Source organism: Diachasma alloeum, unplaced genomic scaffold (genome assembly GCF_001412515.2).
Source record: "Diachasma alloeum isolate Michigan unplaced genomic scaffold, Dall2.0 Dall_scaffold_00840, whole genome shotgun sequence".
Classification (NCBI taxonomy): domain Eukaryota; kingdom Metazoa; phylum Arthropoda; class Insecta; order Hymenoptera; family Braconidae; genus Diachasma; species Diachasma alloeum.
In genome coordinates, this window is record NW_021680964.1 from 305,052 (window position 1) to 322,702 (window position 17,651).

At 39.4% G+C, this 17,651-nt stretch overlaps 3 protein-coding genes across 3 annotated transcripts in view; 2 read left to right on the top strand and 1 right to left on the bottom strand.

The window, feature by feature from the left end:
* Positions 1-60: 60 nt before the first annotated feature.
* LOC107044913 (basic proline-rich protein) lies at positions 61-4,093 on the top strand. The gene is made up of 5 exons (XM_015266987.1): positions 61-204; positions 272-640; positions 808-2,212; positions 3,180-3,597; positions 3,689-4,093. The coding sequence occupies exons 1-5, from the start codon at positions 153-155 to the stop codon at positions 3,920-3,922; spliced, it is 2,478 nt and encodes an 825-aa protein (XP_015122473.1). The 5' UTR covers positions 61-152; the 3' UTR covers positions 3,923-4,093.
* Positions 4,094-4,958: 865 nt separating this feature from the next.
* The window catches only part of LOC107044914, a 19,804-nt gene continuing 7,111 nt past the window's right edge, over positions 4,959-17,651 (bottom strand). Inside the window, exons 4-9 of the mRNA XM_015266989.2 lie at positions 15,308-16,367; positions 14,700-14,812; positions 13,928-14,051; positions 13,176-13,508; positions 12,002-12,165; positions 4,959-5,095 (exon numbers count right to left, since the gene is read on the bottom strand). Of these exons, the coding sequence (XP_015122475.1) occupies positions 5,051-5,095; positions 12,002-12,165; positions 13,176-13,508; positions 13,928-14,051; positions 14,700-14,812; positions 15,308-16,367 (1,839 nt within the window). The 3' untranslated portion in view covers positions 4,959-5,050. The remainder of the gene's footprint in view (positions 5,096-12,001; positions 12,166-13,175; positions 13,509-13,927; positions 14,052-14,699; positions 14,813-15,307; positions 16,368-17,651) is intronic.
* Positions 5,478-11,969, top strand: LOC107044915 (poly(U)-specific endoribonuclease homolog). Its single transcript, XM_015266990.1, has 5 exons — positions 5,478-5,620; positions 7,304-7,405; positions 8,243-9,374; positions 10,909-11,338; positions 11,418-11,969. The coding sequence occupies exons 1-5, from the start codon at positions 5,566-5,568 to the stop codon at positions 11,649-11,651; spliced, it is 1,953 nt and encodes a 650-aa protein (XP_015122476.1). The 5' UTR covers positions 5,478-5,565; the 3' UTR covers positions 11,652-11,969.

The window sequence follows — 17,651 nt, forward strand, 5'->3', positions numbered from 1 at the left end:
TCGTTACTGAGAACGCTGACGACTGTGCGACTCGCCGCAAGCCCGCATATAATCTTGATGTGTGTGGGAAAAAAGACGCCAGTCGTAGTGCGACGCTTGAGCGTCGAGCACGTCAATTTTTATACGGGTTGGTGCTTATCTGAAGTATCATTATGAAGTTTACAGTACTATCTATCCTATTGCTCGTAGGATTCTGCAGTATTCGTAAGTTTTTCTATCAATTATTTTCCACAATAATTTTGAAGTAGAAGTTCATCAAACGTGTTTTCAGATTTGATTGAGGCGAAGTACAGAAGTGGTGGACGTCGGGGAGGCAGTCGGGGTGGAGGAAGCCGTGGTGGGGGCTATGGCGGTGGCCACAGAGGAGGCGGATTTGGAGGTTCCAGACCAAGTCCACCAATTTATCATCCCCCTGTTCACATTCCTTCACCGCCTGTTTACAAACCACCAATTCACTCTTCACCTCCAGTTTATAAACCACCACCCGCTATTCCCCCACCAATTTATCATCCACCAGTGCATGTGCCTTCACCACATGGCAGCGTATCCAAGCCCAGTGCACCTCTTCCAGGAAAAGCCAATCCAAAAGACAGTAGCAGTATATTCATAAACAACGAAGGTGGAGGTCGGCCACGGCCAGGTCAGATAACGAATATTTTTTCATGTTTAGAATTCCCTACATTTCCTTATGAATATCTCTATCATTATCAGTTGTGGATGTTGTAATCACGTCTAATGCCATTAGACATCATTACAACCACGAGAACCAGTGGAAAACAAGTCGAGGAAATAATTTTCTTCTTTCAGGCAATTCTTATCCAGATTGGGCCAATCCAGGAGCCAAACCGTCTCCACCAATCGGCAGTCCAACAACCGGAAGTCACCCACCGTTTCCAAACACAAATCCTCATCCTTCTATCCCCAACTCGAAACCGTATCCAGACTGGGCGAATCCTGGAGCAAAACCATCACCACCGCTAGGCACTCCTGGAGGTGTTGGTCACCCGCCATATCCCAGTTCGAATCCTCATCGTCCTTATCCACCAGTCATTACTCACGGCCAGAACACTCACGCAAGGAATTCCTCATTTCCAAGTCTGTCCGCACCGTATCCAGCTCCAAAGCCAAACCTTCCGTACCCCACGTCCAAGCCAAGTCTTCCGTATCCATCTTCTCATCCTAATAACATGCCACAACCGAACGCTCCGCACATTGGATTCAATCCAGGACTGGCTTCAGGAGTAGGTAGCCCTCACATAACTCCACCGCATCATTCTGCACCCTTGGGAACACCTCCACACCTGCAGTCCCACCCACCACCGTATTCAGTGCAATCAGGTTACCAAGGAGGTTATTCAGGTGGATACCATCCCATGGGTCAGCCCGGAATCGTCCATAATCCTTATCCAATGCAGTCTTCACCAGGAATGCCCAACTACGGTCCTCCACATATTTACGGAGGTCCTGCCATGTCCCAACCGTATGTACCAGGACAAACCATCATCCTGCCTAGTCAGAGCAGCTCTGGTCCAGGGATTGGACAATTGGTGAAAGAGGCATTAGTATTCTCTACTATTAATGCTGGTGTGAATAGATTGATCAATGGAGCACCACATCAACATCATTATGTGAGCTCCAGTCCTCAAGTTCAACCAACTGGAGGTTCGACTGTTAGTAATAATACAACGATCATTTATAACAATTATGGACCCGGTGATCAAGGGCAAGGGACTCCGGGAGCACCCCCAAGTGTACCAGGGACTTATGTGCCGAGTAATCCTGGTAGTTATACACCAGGAAGTTCTGGAGGAGGCTATGTTCCAAGTAATTCTGGAAGCTATGCTCCAGGTGCCATTCCTTACGGGCCAAGCACCAACCCAGGAGGTATTTCGCCTCCATCTGCAATGCCTGGAATCGCCCCATCTATGGTTCCGGGTGGAAGTCTTCCTAATCCTGGTAGTAGTGGAAGTCCTACAGTTCCGGCATCACCAGGTAGCGCCAGCGTTTCTGCCGTAACTAATGGCACTAATCAGAATGTAGCAGCTGCTCCTGAGGCTCCACCAGCCCCTCAATACTACATCCCTGATGATGAATTAATGAAACTCACTGAAACTCTCTTTTCTAAGGAGGAAATTAACTTGAAGAAGTATGTGACACTATACGTGCAGAATAAAGTAAAAGCCGGGAATATAACAGATGAAGCACCAGGCCCGTAAGTTATAATTCGAAATAAACATTAAGCAATTTTCTAAAAATTTGAAATTTGTTTCATGTCTCTCTAAGGGACGCATGTATAAAAATTCGAAAATTCCCTACGAAACATTTCAGTTCTTTCAAATTCCAATTTCCCGAATTTCACTTTTGACACATAATTATCATATTTGTAATCAAGTTTTGGTAATCAAGTGGTAATCATTTGTAATCACTGTAATCAGTGTAATCTTTCGTGACTGCTCCTAGTGCGACCGTGAATTTTGTTTTTGAATTTTCGAGCGCGTCATTTCTACCAAACGTAAGACTCAGAGATCCCTGGATCAATTTTTCCTGGAATCCCAGATGTTTATGATTCAGAACCTTGCATAGCCAATGCGTTTTGCACAGAGCATTTGTCCGTAGAAAATTGATTCAACAGAGTTAAAATTGCTTCCTATTCTGGAGAACCAACGACTGAATTATCTCTGAATTATCTGCTGGTAAGTTTCATTCTCCATCAATGGTAGACATTCAGTAAATTTATTTTCCTGATAGCACTTATAATTCCCAAATTTTGAGATGGAGTGATGGAGACTGCATTCCTCGATTCTAATCCCCGCCCCTCCTTCCTCATTTCTTTGCAGGTTCTAATAATGAATTATTCCATCAATTCATATTTAATAAGAAGCCATTCTTTGTGATTTCAATGATTACAGATGTTTGGTAATCACAGAATGTAATCGACGAAATCATTTGTAATGATGTAATCACATTCTGTGCTCTTGGCAATCATGGTTATCACATAGGCAATGGTAATTGTTGTAATCAGTCCCGCAATCCTGGATAATCGATTACATTTTGTAATCGCGGTGTCACCCAATTCGCTTGTGAATAGCCCCTCGGTGAAACCAATAACTTCCTGCCGGGAAGTTAAAAACGCTTATTGAAACGGAAATTCGCGAACACACTTCGCTTATATCTTCCAGGTTGATGTATACGTCTCCAGAATTGGAGGACATGCCGACAGTTCGAATGGTGAAAAATATATTTGACAATTATCAAATCAACTCGACGTTGAAGGAGAACTCTACGTCCGAAATGAAGAAAGAAGAGAATTTGCTTCTGGATACTTTCCTCAATACCGATATCATGACGACTGCGATGAATTGGCTGGCAAGTAAATACTACATCGAGCCCGATGACTTCGAGATGAAAGACACACTTCGTCACATTTGGTTCAATAAGATTGATGGTGCCACGTCCGGATTCGAACGAATATTCTTAGCCGAACTCTATCCTGGTCCGAGTTTCATTGGAGCACAAAATTGGATTTACTTCGGGGCAAAAGAAGCTCTGAAGGAGATTAATTACATGGGGTACACGGAAGAGCGGGCCATAGCAGATGTGAGATTCGACTTCTTACACAAAACCCATGAATTTCAATGAACAGTATTTTTGAGTTGATAAACTGGCTATTTGAATTTTGTGCTTACAGAAAGCGACGCTGTTGAAGTTCAATCTGAAAATGGGAGACGCGGTTAAGCAGAATGTTACAATGCTGATCGGGACATCTCCGGAGCTCGAAATGGCTCTGTACACCGTCTGCTTTTATGCCAGGCCGAATGATATCTGTCCGGTGTCACTCGGAGGGACTCAGTTCTATATTTATACTCATAGTTTCCGGTATTTCGGAAAAGACCTGATCGATGTTGGCATCATCGCATTTTAAATAATTGCGTAATCTGTGATTATCAACTTAAGAAATTTATGTACTGTAATGATAATTATTTCTATAATGGTTGGATGCATAGAAATATCTACACTGGTAGAACGGATTAGTTATTGTTAACGAATGGATCTTGGTTGGAGGTTAGGGTCTATTCGGTCCCACCAAATGTTCGTTCGTTAATAGTTAACGAATGTATATTTGAGGAGCCTTGTTTGAGTTGACTTTCGCCATTCAAGTGAACCATTCGTTAACTATTAACGAATATTCATTTGGTCATATTCAACTCTACCATTCGTTAATAGTTAACGAATCTCGTTTGGAATAAATGAATCATTCTATCAGTGTATGGTCCTTTTTTATACCTTAGGCCCGATATTACTCCTTAATTTTGTAAAAGTGTTGTAAGTTCAATTTTCATGTATGCATCTCCAATAGACGCTAGGATAGTATAAAAAATGTTATTATTGTTTTTGAAATACCATAATATTTCAGCCATGGACAGCGTATAAATTTCTACGATTTTTTTCTTTGGTAGACAGCTGAACGTCATAAAGTAATCATGTAGGGGTATTATATCGTTGACTTGACGGAGTGTTTTACGTCCATTTTTTGGGTGGATAAATAGACAAAACAAAACAAAATTTCAATGAAAGAGTCAATTTCGCCTTGTAAGCCCCTAGTAACAAACTAACATGTCCCAAATTTCTGAATTGTTATTCTGAAAAGCGTGGGGGGTAATTATAAATATAGTAGGCTCTAGGCTTGAAGGGATAACTCCCACCAATGGTTTATGGGTATTTAAATATGAGAATTTATCACATGATATCAGCAGGGGCGGGTAGGGTAAAATGGAGACTTCAAACTTTTTAAAAATTATTCATAACTCAGGAACAAATGTAACAATAAAACTCAGTTTAGCTCATCACAAAGAGAAAGAATTGTTCTTTGTATTGAAAAAAAAATTATTCAATTTCATCAGCATTTCAACCCGCCACTAATATTTTTAAAAAAGTCAAAAGTGTCCATTTTACCCCAACCTCCCCTACACAGAAATAAACACACCCCCAATCCTATAAAATACGTGAAATATTTATATTTCTTGTTATCCTTTAAACAATCAATTCAATACTATAACTTGAGTTGTTTCTTCAGAGATCCAAAGTTGAGTTTTTCCTGTAAAAACAAATAAAGCAATTCTATTATGCAATAATAATGCGGCAATTAACTTCTCTAACTCTGAAACTTCAAATCAGTGCGACCAAACCTAACACGGAACATTTCAAACAACTTTAACCAGAAGTTTTTAATGTGAAAATGTGTTAGACTGGAAAAAAAATAACGTCACTGGAAATCAAGATCACACGTATATTTTCAAGGCCATTTATTCAGACAACTCAGTCATGTTTGAAGCCACAAACAACTGGAACGCCCGAACAAACTCGATTTTCCAACGGTCCCCCCCACCTTACGGAATATTCAATGGAAAGAGAAAGCCTACGAGTGACTCACTTCATAAGACGTCACGAGAGATCCCTACCTTCTGGGTACGAACTGACCGTCAGTTTTGCTTCTACTGGTGAAGGAGAAACTACACTCAGTGCTTGGAATCCCAAAACGAAAACATTAATTTTTATATCTTCAGTATGGAGAACAAGCGGTTACTCCTTGTCTTCACTATTGCTGTATTAGTTATTGGTTGTAAGTAAACAAAATTATTTCCATAAAATTTTGTGGAGAAATCGATTGCAGGGCTCAAGTTTCAGTCTTGGCATTGAGTATTTAGCATCGAATTTCCATTCTGTCGAACATTCTAGGGATTTGTTGACTGAACAATTTTGTTCTGACGAAATATTTCATGGTACTAAACATAAACATTTGAAATGAGCTCAAGAACAATTATTGAAGCTTACGTCGTAAGCTAATCGTCTCTTACGTCTGCAATTAAAAACGAAATGAAAGATTTCAAAACAATTTCATGATTTTTACAATCACATCTCTCGTGTTGTTATACATTCCACAGATTCGGGGAATCAACAGTTTGATTTGCCGAATTTATGCCAAATACTGGACATAAACACGGGGTAGCGAACTAGAGTAAACAGAATATTTCTAAGGAATAAATCATCACTAAAACGTTGCTTATGTTTGTTTACGTGATGCAACATTTCCCCGGAATTTTCTCGATTGCAAAGGAAAAAATAATTGGGTTGCATACGTCAGTAGTACCACGCAGTACTCCGCTACTTCGGGACAAACAATTCAGAATAAAGTGTTAAATTGAACTCCATGTCTCATAGACGAATTATTCAATTCACAGCATCAGAGCCAATTTTCTTGAATCATGATTCCTGAATTAATTTGTTAATGAATTATCTCAACGTTTTCTCCGTAAATCTGTTCCTCCAATACCCAGAAACTATTCAGTTTTTTTTTTTCATCAACTGAACTTTCTCCAACTTTCTTGAGTTGGCAATAAATCAATTAGATTCCTTCGGGCCAAAACAAAATTATTGTTTCTTCCAAATTTCTGTGAAACGAAGAGGTTTGTAAGAAACTACGGTAGCCCTTTTACAATTCACAATTCTGAATAATAATGAATCGAAAATATTCAATGGTTTTTGAAAGATGAATAAAGAATTGATAATACTTATTCTGAAGATATCTTTCAAACTAGACAGAGAAAATGGGGCAAAGTGAAACGTGAAGCTAAATGGAATGAATTTCCATCTTTAGGTGAAACCGCTTTGAGAATCAAATGGGACAGAGAATCTATTTGAGATATAAGTCCGTTAGTCTCTCCTGTTTGACTCTCAACCCCAGATTGATCACCCTATGGGGGAAACCCCGCCACACGTCGTTTCTCTTTAATTACAATTGGCTAACCGGAAAAATTCAAAACCATTTGACTTTGTTAATAGAAGTATCTAAAAAATTATAGTAGTTTTCAGAACAACATATTTCCCAAAATTCCTAAAGAAAACAAATTATTTCGGACAGATGAATTATTCTTTCCCACGTTAAATGAAATTGCCCATGACGCGACGTTGCCGGAAACTCGCTAAACGCGCCCGGACAGTGTAGAGTGGATTCGGCAACGCAAAAGCCTAAATCACACGGAGGGGAATCCCCGCGGAGGTGACCAAAGTCTCAAGGTCGCGTTTGGTGACCAGACTAGTAGACATCCCTTATAAATACAGGCACCTCCCCATATAGGAACCCCCGTATAGGCACTCAGCGTTCCCTGAATTTGAGCGTCCCCTGAATTTTTCGCCTTATTTTTTTATTTATATAGAGAGATAATCTGTGCAACAACGTTAGACTTATTTCCTCCAACCTCTTTGTTACCTAGAATTCATCACTCTTTGCTTTCAAATTTTTTAGGCATCGATGCGAGGAAAACAAGTAGCAGCCGCCGAGGAGGAAGCAGCCACAGCCGCGGTTCGTCTTACTTTAGGACAACATCGAGGCCCCAACACTCTCAAGGTAACGCGTTACCATAAAAATCACTCAAGTCCTCAATTCATTACCATTCAACGTACATATTATACCTTATTGTAAGTGCATGCTCAAGTTGTGTATGTGTGTGGGCTTCCTGCATCTCGGAATCTCATTTACTTCATTGAATCACAATTGAATGATGACACGTAGAACTAATAACTGCAGCTGGTTCCGTAGTTTTCCATTTACCTATCATTTCAATGTTTTGAAGCTCAAAGGGGACAGGAGTACAGAAACTGGGCAACCAAACTGACCGGGGCTGGTCAAGAACAAAAACATAAAACTGGGAATCATCGTTCAGGTATTTCATTAGAGTATCATGACATTTCATTAGAATACCTATCACAGGTGAGATTAGTTGTGGAACGAGTGAGTGTCATATGAGTGATCTAGTCATTAATAACACATCTACTGGTTTCTATTAACGAAACTACTGAATCAATCATCAACTAATTACATAAGCCGATTCCCTTGCTCAATGTTTTCATGTTTCTCATGACTCATCACGCTTGTCATTAAAAATTCATTGATGTTGATTACTCATCACTCGCTCAACAAAATTTAATTTTGCCGAATATTTTTGAATTGGAGGGATTGGAGGTGAGTGGAGAAAAATTAATACTTGAATTTTTTGAACCGTGAATGACTCATTAAATTTTTGATGAAACGAGATTTTTTTCATGGGGAAAGGACAATTCTTCCCATTCCAATTTCAGTTGTGATAATTCTTGTCACGTGAACAAATTATGGCGGCATTAATATATGACTCATATTCCACCTAAATACCGATGACCACAAATTATTCAACAATCTCTCCAACAGGTTCCGACACAGGAACAATCGGCTGGAACGTTCAGCCGAAGCAAACCCCAACCTCCAACGTGAAGCCCTCAGCCCCAGTATCAGACACAGTCTCCAAGACTAGTGCCACAAATGTCCAAAACTCCAACTGGAAGCCCTCTGGAGGCTATGGATCCAACGGTCAGCCCAACAATCCGTCAATGAGCACAGGACACCAAGGAGCACCACCGCCGTATAATCCGTCCGTAGGTAGTCACAATCCCCCACCTTATAGTCAGACTTACCACCCACAGTCCCACAATCAGCCCTACGGACCACCTCCTGCATATGGATCCCCATCATATGGAGCACCTCCATCTTATGGAGGAGCGCCATCTTATGGTGGCAGCTACCATGCACCTGGAGGCTATCATGCACCCGGTGGGTACCAATCGCCCGGAGGATACCACCCACCACCAGCCTACAATCCCTATCAGAGTCACTCAGCATCTCCTGGAGTCGGGTACAATCCTCCAGTGGGTCATGCACCGCAAACGATCCTGGTGCAAGGTGCATCATCTAGACCAGGAATAGGACAATTAGCCAAGGAAGCTTTGGTGTTCGGTGCTGTGACTGCCGGAGTTAACGCTGCTGTCAATAGAATCATTCCTGGAGGAATTTACGGAAATTCTGGCCACTATGGAAGTAGCGGTGGCAGTGGCGGTGGAGCTGTGGGAGTGCCGGCAACTACTCACACCCAGATTACTTATAATAATTATTACAATAATGGAAGTGCACCTCAGCCCGCTGCAGAGGGAGCTGCTGCGGTTGCTCCTGTCGCTTCTCCTGCTCCTGGTGCTCCTGCTGCTGCCCCCGCTGCTAACCCAGCTGATCCCCCTGGTGTTATTCCGCTCCCAGAACAGCCTAGTCAAAGTTCTAGTACCAATGCCAGTCCCGATAAACCGGCGAGTGGGGAGACAGGGAAACCTCCTAATCCGCCCAGTGAGGAAGCTCAATTTCCGAGTCCTCTGGGATATGTGATCACGAAAGCCGAAATTCAGAAGCTGACTGAGGATTTGTTGAGCAAGGATAAGAATAATGCGTTTAAACACATCACGATGAATGTGCAGGGACAGAAGACGGATGACAGTGTCACTGATGATGCTGCTGAACCGTAAGTATTCTTTTGTCATTATTGGTTTGCATAGAAGCCTTGTTTTCAACCGGTTTTTCCATTTTTTAATTTTGATCGCAAATGGTCCAGCGATCGGTCGACAATCATTGCAATTGTAATATTTTGTATTTTCTAATAAGTTCGCGCTTTATGGTGATAGGGTTATCATCATAAGTTGTTCTTACTCCTCCACCATCCTTCTAATGGCAATTATTCAATTTATTATTTAAGGAGAAATTGGACGTCATGAAATTTGTTTTTTATGAACAATCCTTTCTTTGCTAAAAAAGAACATACATAGCGTCGGCGAGCAGACATCGAAGTCTGCCAGCATTTAGCGTTACCCGGGGTTCGCGACGTGAACGCAGCTTGTATTGAACCCCAAAAAACCGGTTGACTTGAACCACTTCGCTACTGAAATGTTGAAGGACCTTTCATGAAGTCTCTTATCAAGTCTTGAAATTACCCGTTTCGAGCATAACTGCACCATTCAAAAACCCTTTTTTTTAACTTCCCGACCCGAAGGGAGGAAGTTATTGTAATGACCCCGAAAATCGAATGTGGAAATTTAAGCATTTCTCCACGTTTCATAACCTTTGGAACCACTTCTGACCCTTTTCAGGTACCTGCCTGTATGTGTGGATGTGTGTATGTGTGTGCGGACGTCTGTGACAAAAATTTTGTGCCACGATTCCTCCTGAAGAAACGATGCGATTTGACTTTTTTTTTTTAATCGCTGTATTTTCATGTGACTTGAACCTGATTAGATTATGGAGACGATCGTCTCAGCGTTTCTCCAGTTTTTTCCAAAAAACATTTGGAAAAAAGTCGAAAATTAGCGTTTTTTTGTAAACGAGACCATTTCTCCGTGCATAACGATGCGATTTCAAGTTTTTTTTGTTAGAAACGATGAATCTTGATATAACGCACAAATCATGGAATACTGGAAGACATTTAATCAGCAGTTCACTAGCTTTTTTCGAAATCGATATACATTCAAGAAACAATTTTACTTTTCTGATAAATTACATCTTTTCTCGATGCGGAATACGGCGATGTGTGTGCATGGGAGTGTGTGTGAGTGCGAGCACGCGCACGGATTTTCTTGTCTTCTATGGGTATTTCCTCGGAGAAATGTGAGAAAAAGATTGAATAAATACATAAATAAAAAAATTAATGAAAGAAAAAACAAATGGTCGGGAAGTTATTGGTGCGACCCGTAATGGGTCACATCCAATTCCACCAACCCCTACCGGTCATACCCTAAAGAGGGAGCGCGCGACCGGGCCTGATTTTTTTTTTTTTTTAATAACGTTATTTTACATCGCTTCGACTCAATTACGGTATACTGCGATGATGACAAGACGTTAAATGGTTAGATCGCACCATTCTACCCGGCCGGGATTTGAACTCGGAACCTTTCGCATGAGGGAGAACGAACGTACCCTTCAGAAACATTTAACATTAGTCTGGAACCGGTTGTCCTCTTAACTACTGCCAACCGATTTATTCATTTTACCGATTCCTGTTGCAGGTTATTAACTGTTAAAGAGGAAGCCTATGAAATTCCAACGATAAAAGCAGTCGTCGCTCTACATGATAACTACGAACTCGATATTAAAGTCAAGGAGAACGTGACACCTGAAAAACGAAAGGAACAGAACGAGCTGTTGGACCAGTTTATGCAAACTGAGGTCATACAGGCAACGTTGAAATTCTTGGCTGAGAAGGGATACGTGACAAATGATGAGTATGACTTCAAAGATACCTTGAGGCGTATCTGGTTCACTCAGTTCAAGAGAATTGATGCAGACCCTGGCAGCTCTGGCTTCGAAACTGTGTTCCTAGCTGAACAATTCGATAAGGAGATCATTGGGATGCATAATTGGGTGTATTATGCCAGGCAGGAGGCTGCGAAGAAGCTGAATTACCTCGGATATATCAAGCAACAGTCTCTTGGAGACGTAAGTCCAATGGGAAAACTATGAGATAATGCTCGTGTAAATAATTCGCATTTGGAACTCGATTTTTTTTCTGTTGCAGAAGGGGGCAATCGTCAAACTTCGCTCGACCCTTAATGAAGTTGTTCAGCCAGTCACGACAATTTTTGTTGGAACATCACCAGAATTGGAAATGGCTTTGTACACAATGTGTTTCTACACACGTCCGAATTATCCCTGTCCCATTAAGCTTGGTGGCACTGATTTTGTCATCATTGCTAACAGAGTAAATTATTTGGGAACAGATATACTAGTCTCAGCATATCCAGAGATTTAAAATGCCTGCACAATACTTGATAATTTTTACTCTGTTTTATAATCGTAAAAAATGGAATTTAAGCTCGAAATTTAAATTGATTGTCCAATTAAATTCAGTTGATGGAAGAACAGGTTTATCGTGATCCACCGAGAAATATTTTTTATAATAAAACGGGTTTCTTGAGTGTACTACATCGTAAAAGGACCAATTTTTAGGCCGAATGTTTGAGATTCAAATGTGATAATTTTCTAATGATTCGACGAGATTTTGTAATGAATAAATAATAAATGAGATCAGTAGCAACGGAAATATATTCGTCTGTAGAAGTCCAACGAACCATTGGAATTGGATACTTTTTCATCACTGACCTTACACACCTGTTGATACCTTCGACTGTAGGCATTTATTTCCATCAATGGGACGACCGCTGGACGACCATGCGCGCATCGATTCGGTAACTCTGTCTCAATCCAGTGGGACACGAGGGTTTCACATTGATTCACGTTTAATACGTCGCCAAATCTGATAGCACCTAAGATAAATGGGAGAAATTAATGGGCGATTACAAGAACATTGCATGATTTTTTTACAATTTATCAATGTTAATGATGCCCTCTTGCAGCCAAAGTTCACTTTTTTTTATTTCTGAGAAACAGTTTGTCAGTTTGACACTGTAAATACCGTTTCCGAGTTTCATCATTACTCTATGAATCATGAAGTTTCATTCTCTTAAAGTAGCTCTACCCTTGCGGTAAATTCACAGATTATTGAAAACTGCAAAAAAATTGCAGAAAACTCGATTAGATTCGGAATTCTAATTTTTTTTCTCAATTTAATTATCGTTTTGGTTTTCCCTTGTAATCAAAGATTAAAATCTGTTTTTTTTTCATTAGACGTGAAAAAATCAAGAATTTTTTTGACACCTCATACAAAATAATCCACGGTTTTGCAAACCAGTTTTATTATTTATTTATAAGAGAGAATTGTTTGAAAAAGTATCAATATTTTGCTAAATTTAATTTAGATAATGCTGACTGGGTATTAATTTTTTCAAATTTGTTCCATGCAATTTAGTTGAAAAATTTAAAAACTGGAAATATCCAAAAGTACCGCGTAGCCCGGCCGAAGGGTAAAGCTACTTTAAGGTGTTTCAGTTGAAAAGTCAAAATAATGAAAAAAAATTGGAAAATTCATGGGAGAAATTTCTAAAAATTCTTGCACATCTTCTTCAGATCTCAGTTTCAAGACAAAAAATAATGAAATTGAGATGTTTTTGTAACCCCTCCAGCTACAACCTCCGAGGTTACCCCACTCTCAATTAGGAAAATTTCCATGCCACGAGCTTATATATTCTTTCAATTATAAATGGTTATTCCTTTAAATTAACTAAAAACAACGGGACCACGTCTCAAAAACTTTAGTCAAAACAACTTTGTCCTATCCATCACGTGCTGTTTGTGCTTTTTTTTATGGAGTTATTTTTGAAAGGAGTTTTTCAGACACGGATCCAAAACGAGTAATTAATTGGTGGAATAAAATTACCATGACAAGCCTCTGAAGCAACAGCATTATGGATCACGATGGGCAGACACTTGACACCACTCTTGCTGATCAACTTCTCTCCAATTTCGATGATCAAATCCTTGACACTTTTTACCATATTTAGGGGTTTGCTACGTCTCTTTGGTAAGAAACAATTTGGCACTGTCGACACTACTACACTATTTTCACTCTTTAGTTTGAATGTCACACCGAAACATTTTAACACTTGTGAGTTCGTTAGTATCGGCGGCATAACTTTCTCGGGGAGTTCCGAAATCTCCAGTGGGCAATACAGATGGGACAGTGATAGAGCATTTTGATTACACCTGTATTCTGGAAAGAGAGAAAGAGGTAGGAATCAGAGGGGTCCTTTGATGGGAAGAATTGTAGAGAAGAATACAGTAGAGGTTTCGTATAAGACACCTTAGGGACAGCAGGAGAACGGAATTCCGGGAATCCCTATGCTCCCACTACGCGCGCCAGATGCGAAATGAGCGTCATTTTTGTGATTGTGTCATATGACCAAAAAATGACGGTCATGTGACGTCCGGAATTTCTAATGCCAAATGACGGTCACAAATTTTTTCGTCGTTTTGTTGTGTGTTCTCGTGGAGTAGAAAATGAAGGCATTTTCTACTTCACAAGGTCTTTAAATAATTTTTACAGATTTTGTGGAGTAGAAAATGTCTTCATTCTCCACAAAATCTCTCCTTACCAAGACATTTGCATAAATAATATGCAATAAGTTTTACCTCGCAGAAGGGTTTCGTAGCGGATTCTTTCATCCATCGCGTGTTGATCAATCAGGAGGAGATATTTTTTGTCCTCGTATTGTGCGACTCCGGCGATAAATTCTTTATTCACTTGATCTAGCACCTGAAACCGGATTTCCTTTCGATTAATTGTGACGGTCACAATTGGCCGAAAAACTGTGACGGTCATTTTGCATCTATATAGATGAAACACTTTTTTCTTCATCTATTTTTTTTCTAATTAACTAGAACTTTTGACTTTGTTTACTTAATTGAGTATTTAGAACTCTTGACTTCGTTTATTTTGTTCCAAAGATGAAAAGTGTAATCATTCTCTCATGAGTATGCAAAAATATATGTAAGCACATGTTACATAATTTTATGATTAAAAAAAGCTGTTGTACAGTTCTACACATACATTTCGTGTCTTCCATAAGAACCTTATAATAAACAATGATTGATAATCAATAATAAATTGAACGAATAAACGATGCCAATTATGTAGAAATTATATGACCTTCACAAAAAACAATATATTTATGACGGTCATTTTGCACCTATATAGATGGTTTGGCAACGGAAATGACTATTTTACTCTTTTGACGGTCAAAAATTCTTTGTGACGGTCACAAAAAATTTGTGACCCTCATTTGGCATTAGATATTTCGGGACGTCACATGGCGGTCACAAGACCGTCATTTTTTGGTCATATGACACAATCACAAAAATGACGGTCATTTCGCATCTCTAATACCATTAAAACTTCAATTACCTTCATGTTTTTTAATATCGGCTTCTCTAGCGTTAGTTCCATTCTTCTCTTTTGGGAGTTTTTGCAGGGTCTGATGTGAGAGTCTTGACGTCTTGGTAAATTTGCGTGTTCAACTAGAACGAAAGCAATTAATTCATTTAATATTCGAAATATTTTTGGAATCACTATTATCTTTTGAATTATTTTTTATTTTTTATAGTGAAACGGTGTAAAATAGGTGAATCCAAGGAAGTTATACAGATGAAAATAAGTAACCGTACAAGAAAATGTCAAATGATTATTCGTGTAAAAGATTTTCCGAGTAAAAAAAATATCCTTCGACAGATTTGTTGTGTTACTCATCACCCTAATAACAATCCCCCACCATCAGCTGCCATTCTATCACGCGGGGTTATGTCTAGAGAGAGAAGGGAACGCGGACGATACAAATTCAAAACATTAAACACATAAATTGATTAATTATCGATATTCATTCAGTAAAAATGAAAATTCCATTGAATTCGGGGGCAACAGCGAGGTATCTTACACGAAGCCTCTACTGTACCTTAAAAATCGAGATGTATTTATTCTATTTCAATAAAAACCACCCCTTGGATTTTCATACTCACTTTTATGCTCCATCCTGTTCCATCTGAGACCCCCCCGGTCCCTCGACCGATCAAAAATTTCTCTCCTCGTCAACTGCTGCTTTACAGGAACAAGATGTCGAAGTTTCTGGGGTAAAAAATTGTAATACGTCTGTTGATTAAACCCACGACTCTGAGAGTCTTCATAAATCCAATCAGACCACTCACCCAGATCCTCCAAAACATAGGACTTCTCCCAAGAGTTCCCCTCTCTCTCCTCCGCCTCATGTGTCCCTCCCCCATCCAACTCATCATTCATATTCATATTGGACTCTCCAAAATCTTCGGGACTGTCGATCAACGAGATGGTCTCAACATCGCCCGCAGTTTTAGATTTTTCAACAACAATTTCCATTGAATTCTCATTCCGTCCTTCGTGAGAACTCTGATGTTTCATCGAGACTCGAGATTGCTTGCAGGTGAAGTTGAGCAGGGGCAGGCTGACCTGTTTAAAGTCTGGGAGAAATCTCTTCTTCAAGATTGGAGTTTTCACGTCTTTATTCTTTCGTTTTTTAGGGGCCTTTTGCTGGCCCCTGACAGACTCTTTGATCTTCAATGGGAAGATGTGTTTCAATATCTTCAGAGAGATTGTCTCGAGCTGCAGGAAAAGTGCCCTGATGACACGCAGCTCTATAGTATCCAAGAACCCCTCGTCCTCGATCAAATTACGAAGAGAATCATCAGGCGCCTTGATGTAGAGGAGGAAGAGTATTTTTTCCTTCTTCGGGCTGAAGTGGAGACCATTCCCATTACCGTAGGAGTTCACAGTCTTCAGGTAATTGGTTGTGATGATTTTTTCGATCTCTGGACACTTCACTTCTTCGTTGTTCAGGAATATCCTCTGGATAGTTTCCAAAGAGCAGTCGTAACCGAAGTACCCAGTGATTACTCGATTTCTTATCCTCTCGTTCTGAATGTACTGAATTTTTTCTGGCTCCAGAGATTGATTGCAGATCATTTGGAGCGTGTGCATTGCTTCGCTCTGTCTTCTGATGCGGAAAAGTGTTTTCATCGATTCGTCATCGCGAAATGAAAAGAATACCTGGAATTATTTCATTGTTATCAATAATCGTTTTTAATAATATTTGCCGTTAGAACGACGGTGGTGATATACAGTAGTATATATACCTGCAATAATAATAATAATAATAAAATGTAATAATTATAAAACTGAAAAATCTATTATTTGAAATAATAATAATTCTTTTCAGTAAAATATAATGATAGTTTTTCTCAATCTCAATCTCAACATTTTTGGATTTTTGGATTGATGAATTGAACGATTCAAGTTAGATATCAATGTTCGATCGTTAATAATCCATTCATCTGGAGAATCAGTAATTTTTGAAGAAGATTGTAACTGAGATAATTTTCCGTGGGAAAATTCCCAAGAAATTTCCCTGCCGGAATGAATCATTGGAATTTTGAAAATTGGAATCATTGAATATTGTGTAGTTGAGAGAGTGTCGAGACTAAAAATGTTTTGTCAAAATCTTCCATCTTCATTGACTCAGTAAACTCCCACTTCAAATTCACAATCCTATTTTACTAAAGATGAAAGAAACGTGAAGTTGTTTTATATCGAAATATCTCGAAACTGCCTGACCGATAATCCTTAATTCTGATTGGTCAATAGGTGACACGAAGTTATTCACAAAAAAAACACGCGGCATTTTCAAATTCTTCAGTGACATAATTTCAAATTCTTCAGTGGTAATTTTTTTTTCACGTCATATATATGTATATATAATATATATATTTCACATGTATATATATCATCGGTGAAATTAATAAATTCTGTCCTTTTATGGAGACCGATTATTAAAAAAAGGCCGTGACTATTCGCACCATTGCGTGAATCACTCCCGTACACTCCACACATGCGTGAAGTTTGTGTGTTTCACGCAGCCGAATTTTCATACTGCTGTGTATTTCACGCAGTTGAACTTTTATACTACTGTGTGTTTCACGCAGTTGTATTGTTTTACTACTGTGTGTTTCACGTAGTTGTATTTTTATACACCTGTGTGTTTCACGCAGTTGTATCTTTATACACATGTGTGTTTCACGCAGTTGTATTTTTATACACCTATGTGTTTCACGCAGTTGTATCTTTATACACATGTGTGTTTCACGCAGTTGTATTTTTATACACCTATGTGTTTCACGCAGTTGTATCTTTATACACATGTGTGTTTCACGCAGTTGTATTTTTATACACCTATGTGTTTCACGCAGTTGTATCTTTATACACATGTGTGTTTCACGCAGTTGTATTTTTATACACCTGTGTGTTTCACGCAGTTGTATCTTTATACACATGGGT

What these genes read in the sequence shown, in the direction of transcription:
- LOC107044913 (XM_015266987.1), top strand. Translation starts at nt 153, where the DNA reads ATGAAGTTTACAGTACTATCTATCCTATTGCTCGTAGGATTCTGCAGT. An exon ending in TGGAGGTCGGCCACGGCCAG is followed by an intron (nt 641 to 807) that starts GTCAGATAACGA and finishes TTCTTCTTTCAG; the next exon opens with GCAATTCTTATCCAGATTGG. An exon ending in AAGAGCGGGCCATAGCAGAT is followed by an intron (nt 3,598 to 3,688) that starts GTGAGATTCGAC and finishes TTGTGCTTACAG; the next exon opens with AAAGCGACGCTGTTGAAGTT.
- LOC107044915 (XM_015266990.1), top strand. Translation starts at nt 5,566, where the DNA reads ATGGAGAACAAGCGGTTACTCCTTGTCTTCACTATTGCTGTATTAGTT. An exon ending in ACTGATGATGCTGCTGAACC is followed by an intron (nt 9,375 to 10,908) that starts GTAAGTATTCTT and finishes TTCCTGTTGCAG; the next exon opens with GTTATTAACTGTTAAAGAGG. An exon ending in AGCAACAGTCTCTTGGAGAC is followed by an intron (nt 11,339 to 11,417) that starts GTAAGTCCAATG and finishes TTTCTGTTGCAG; the next exon opens with AAGGGGGCAATCGTCAAACT.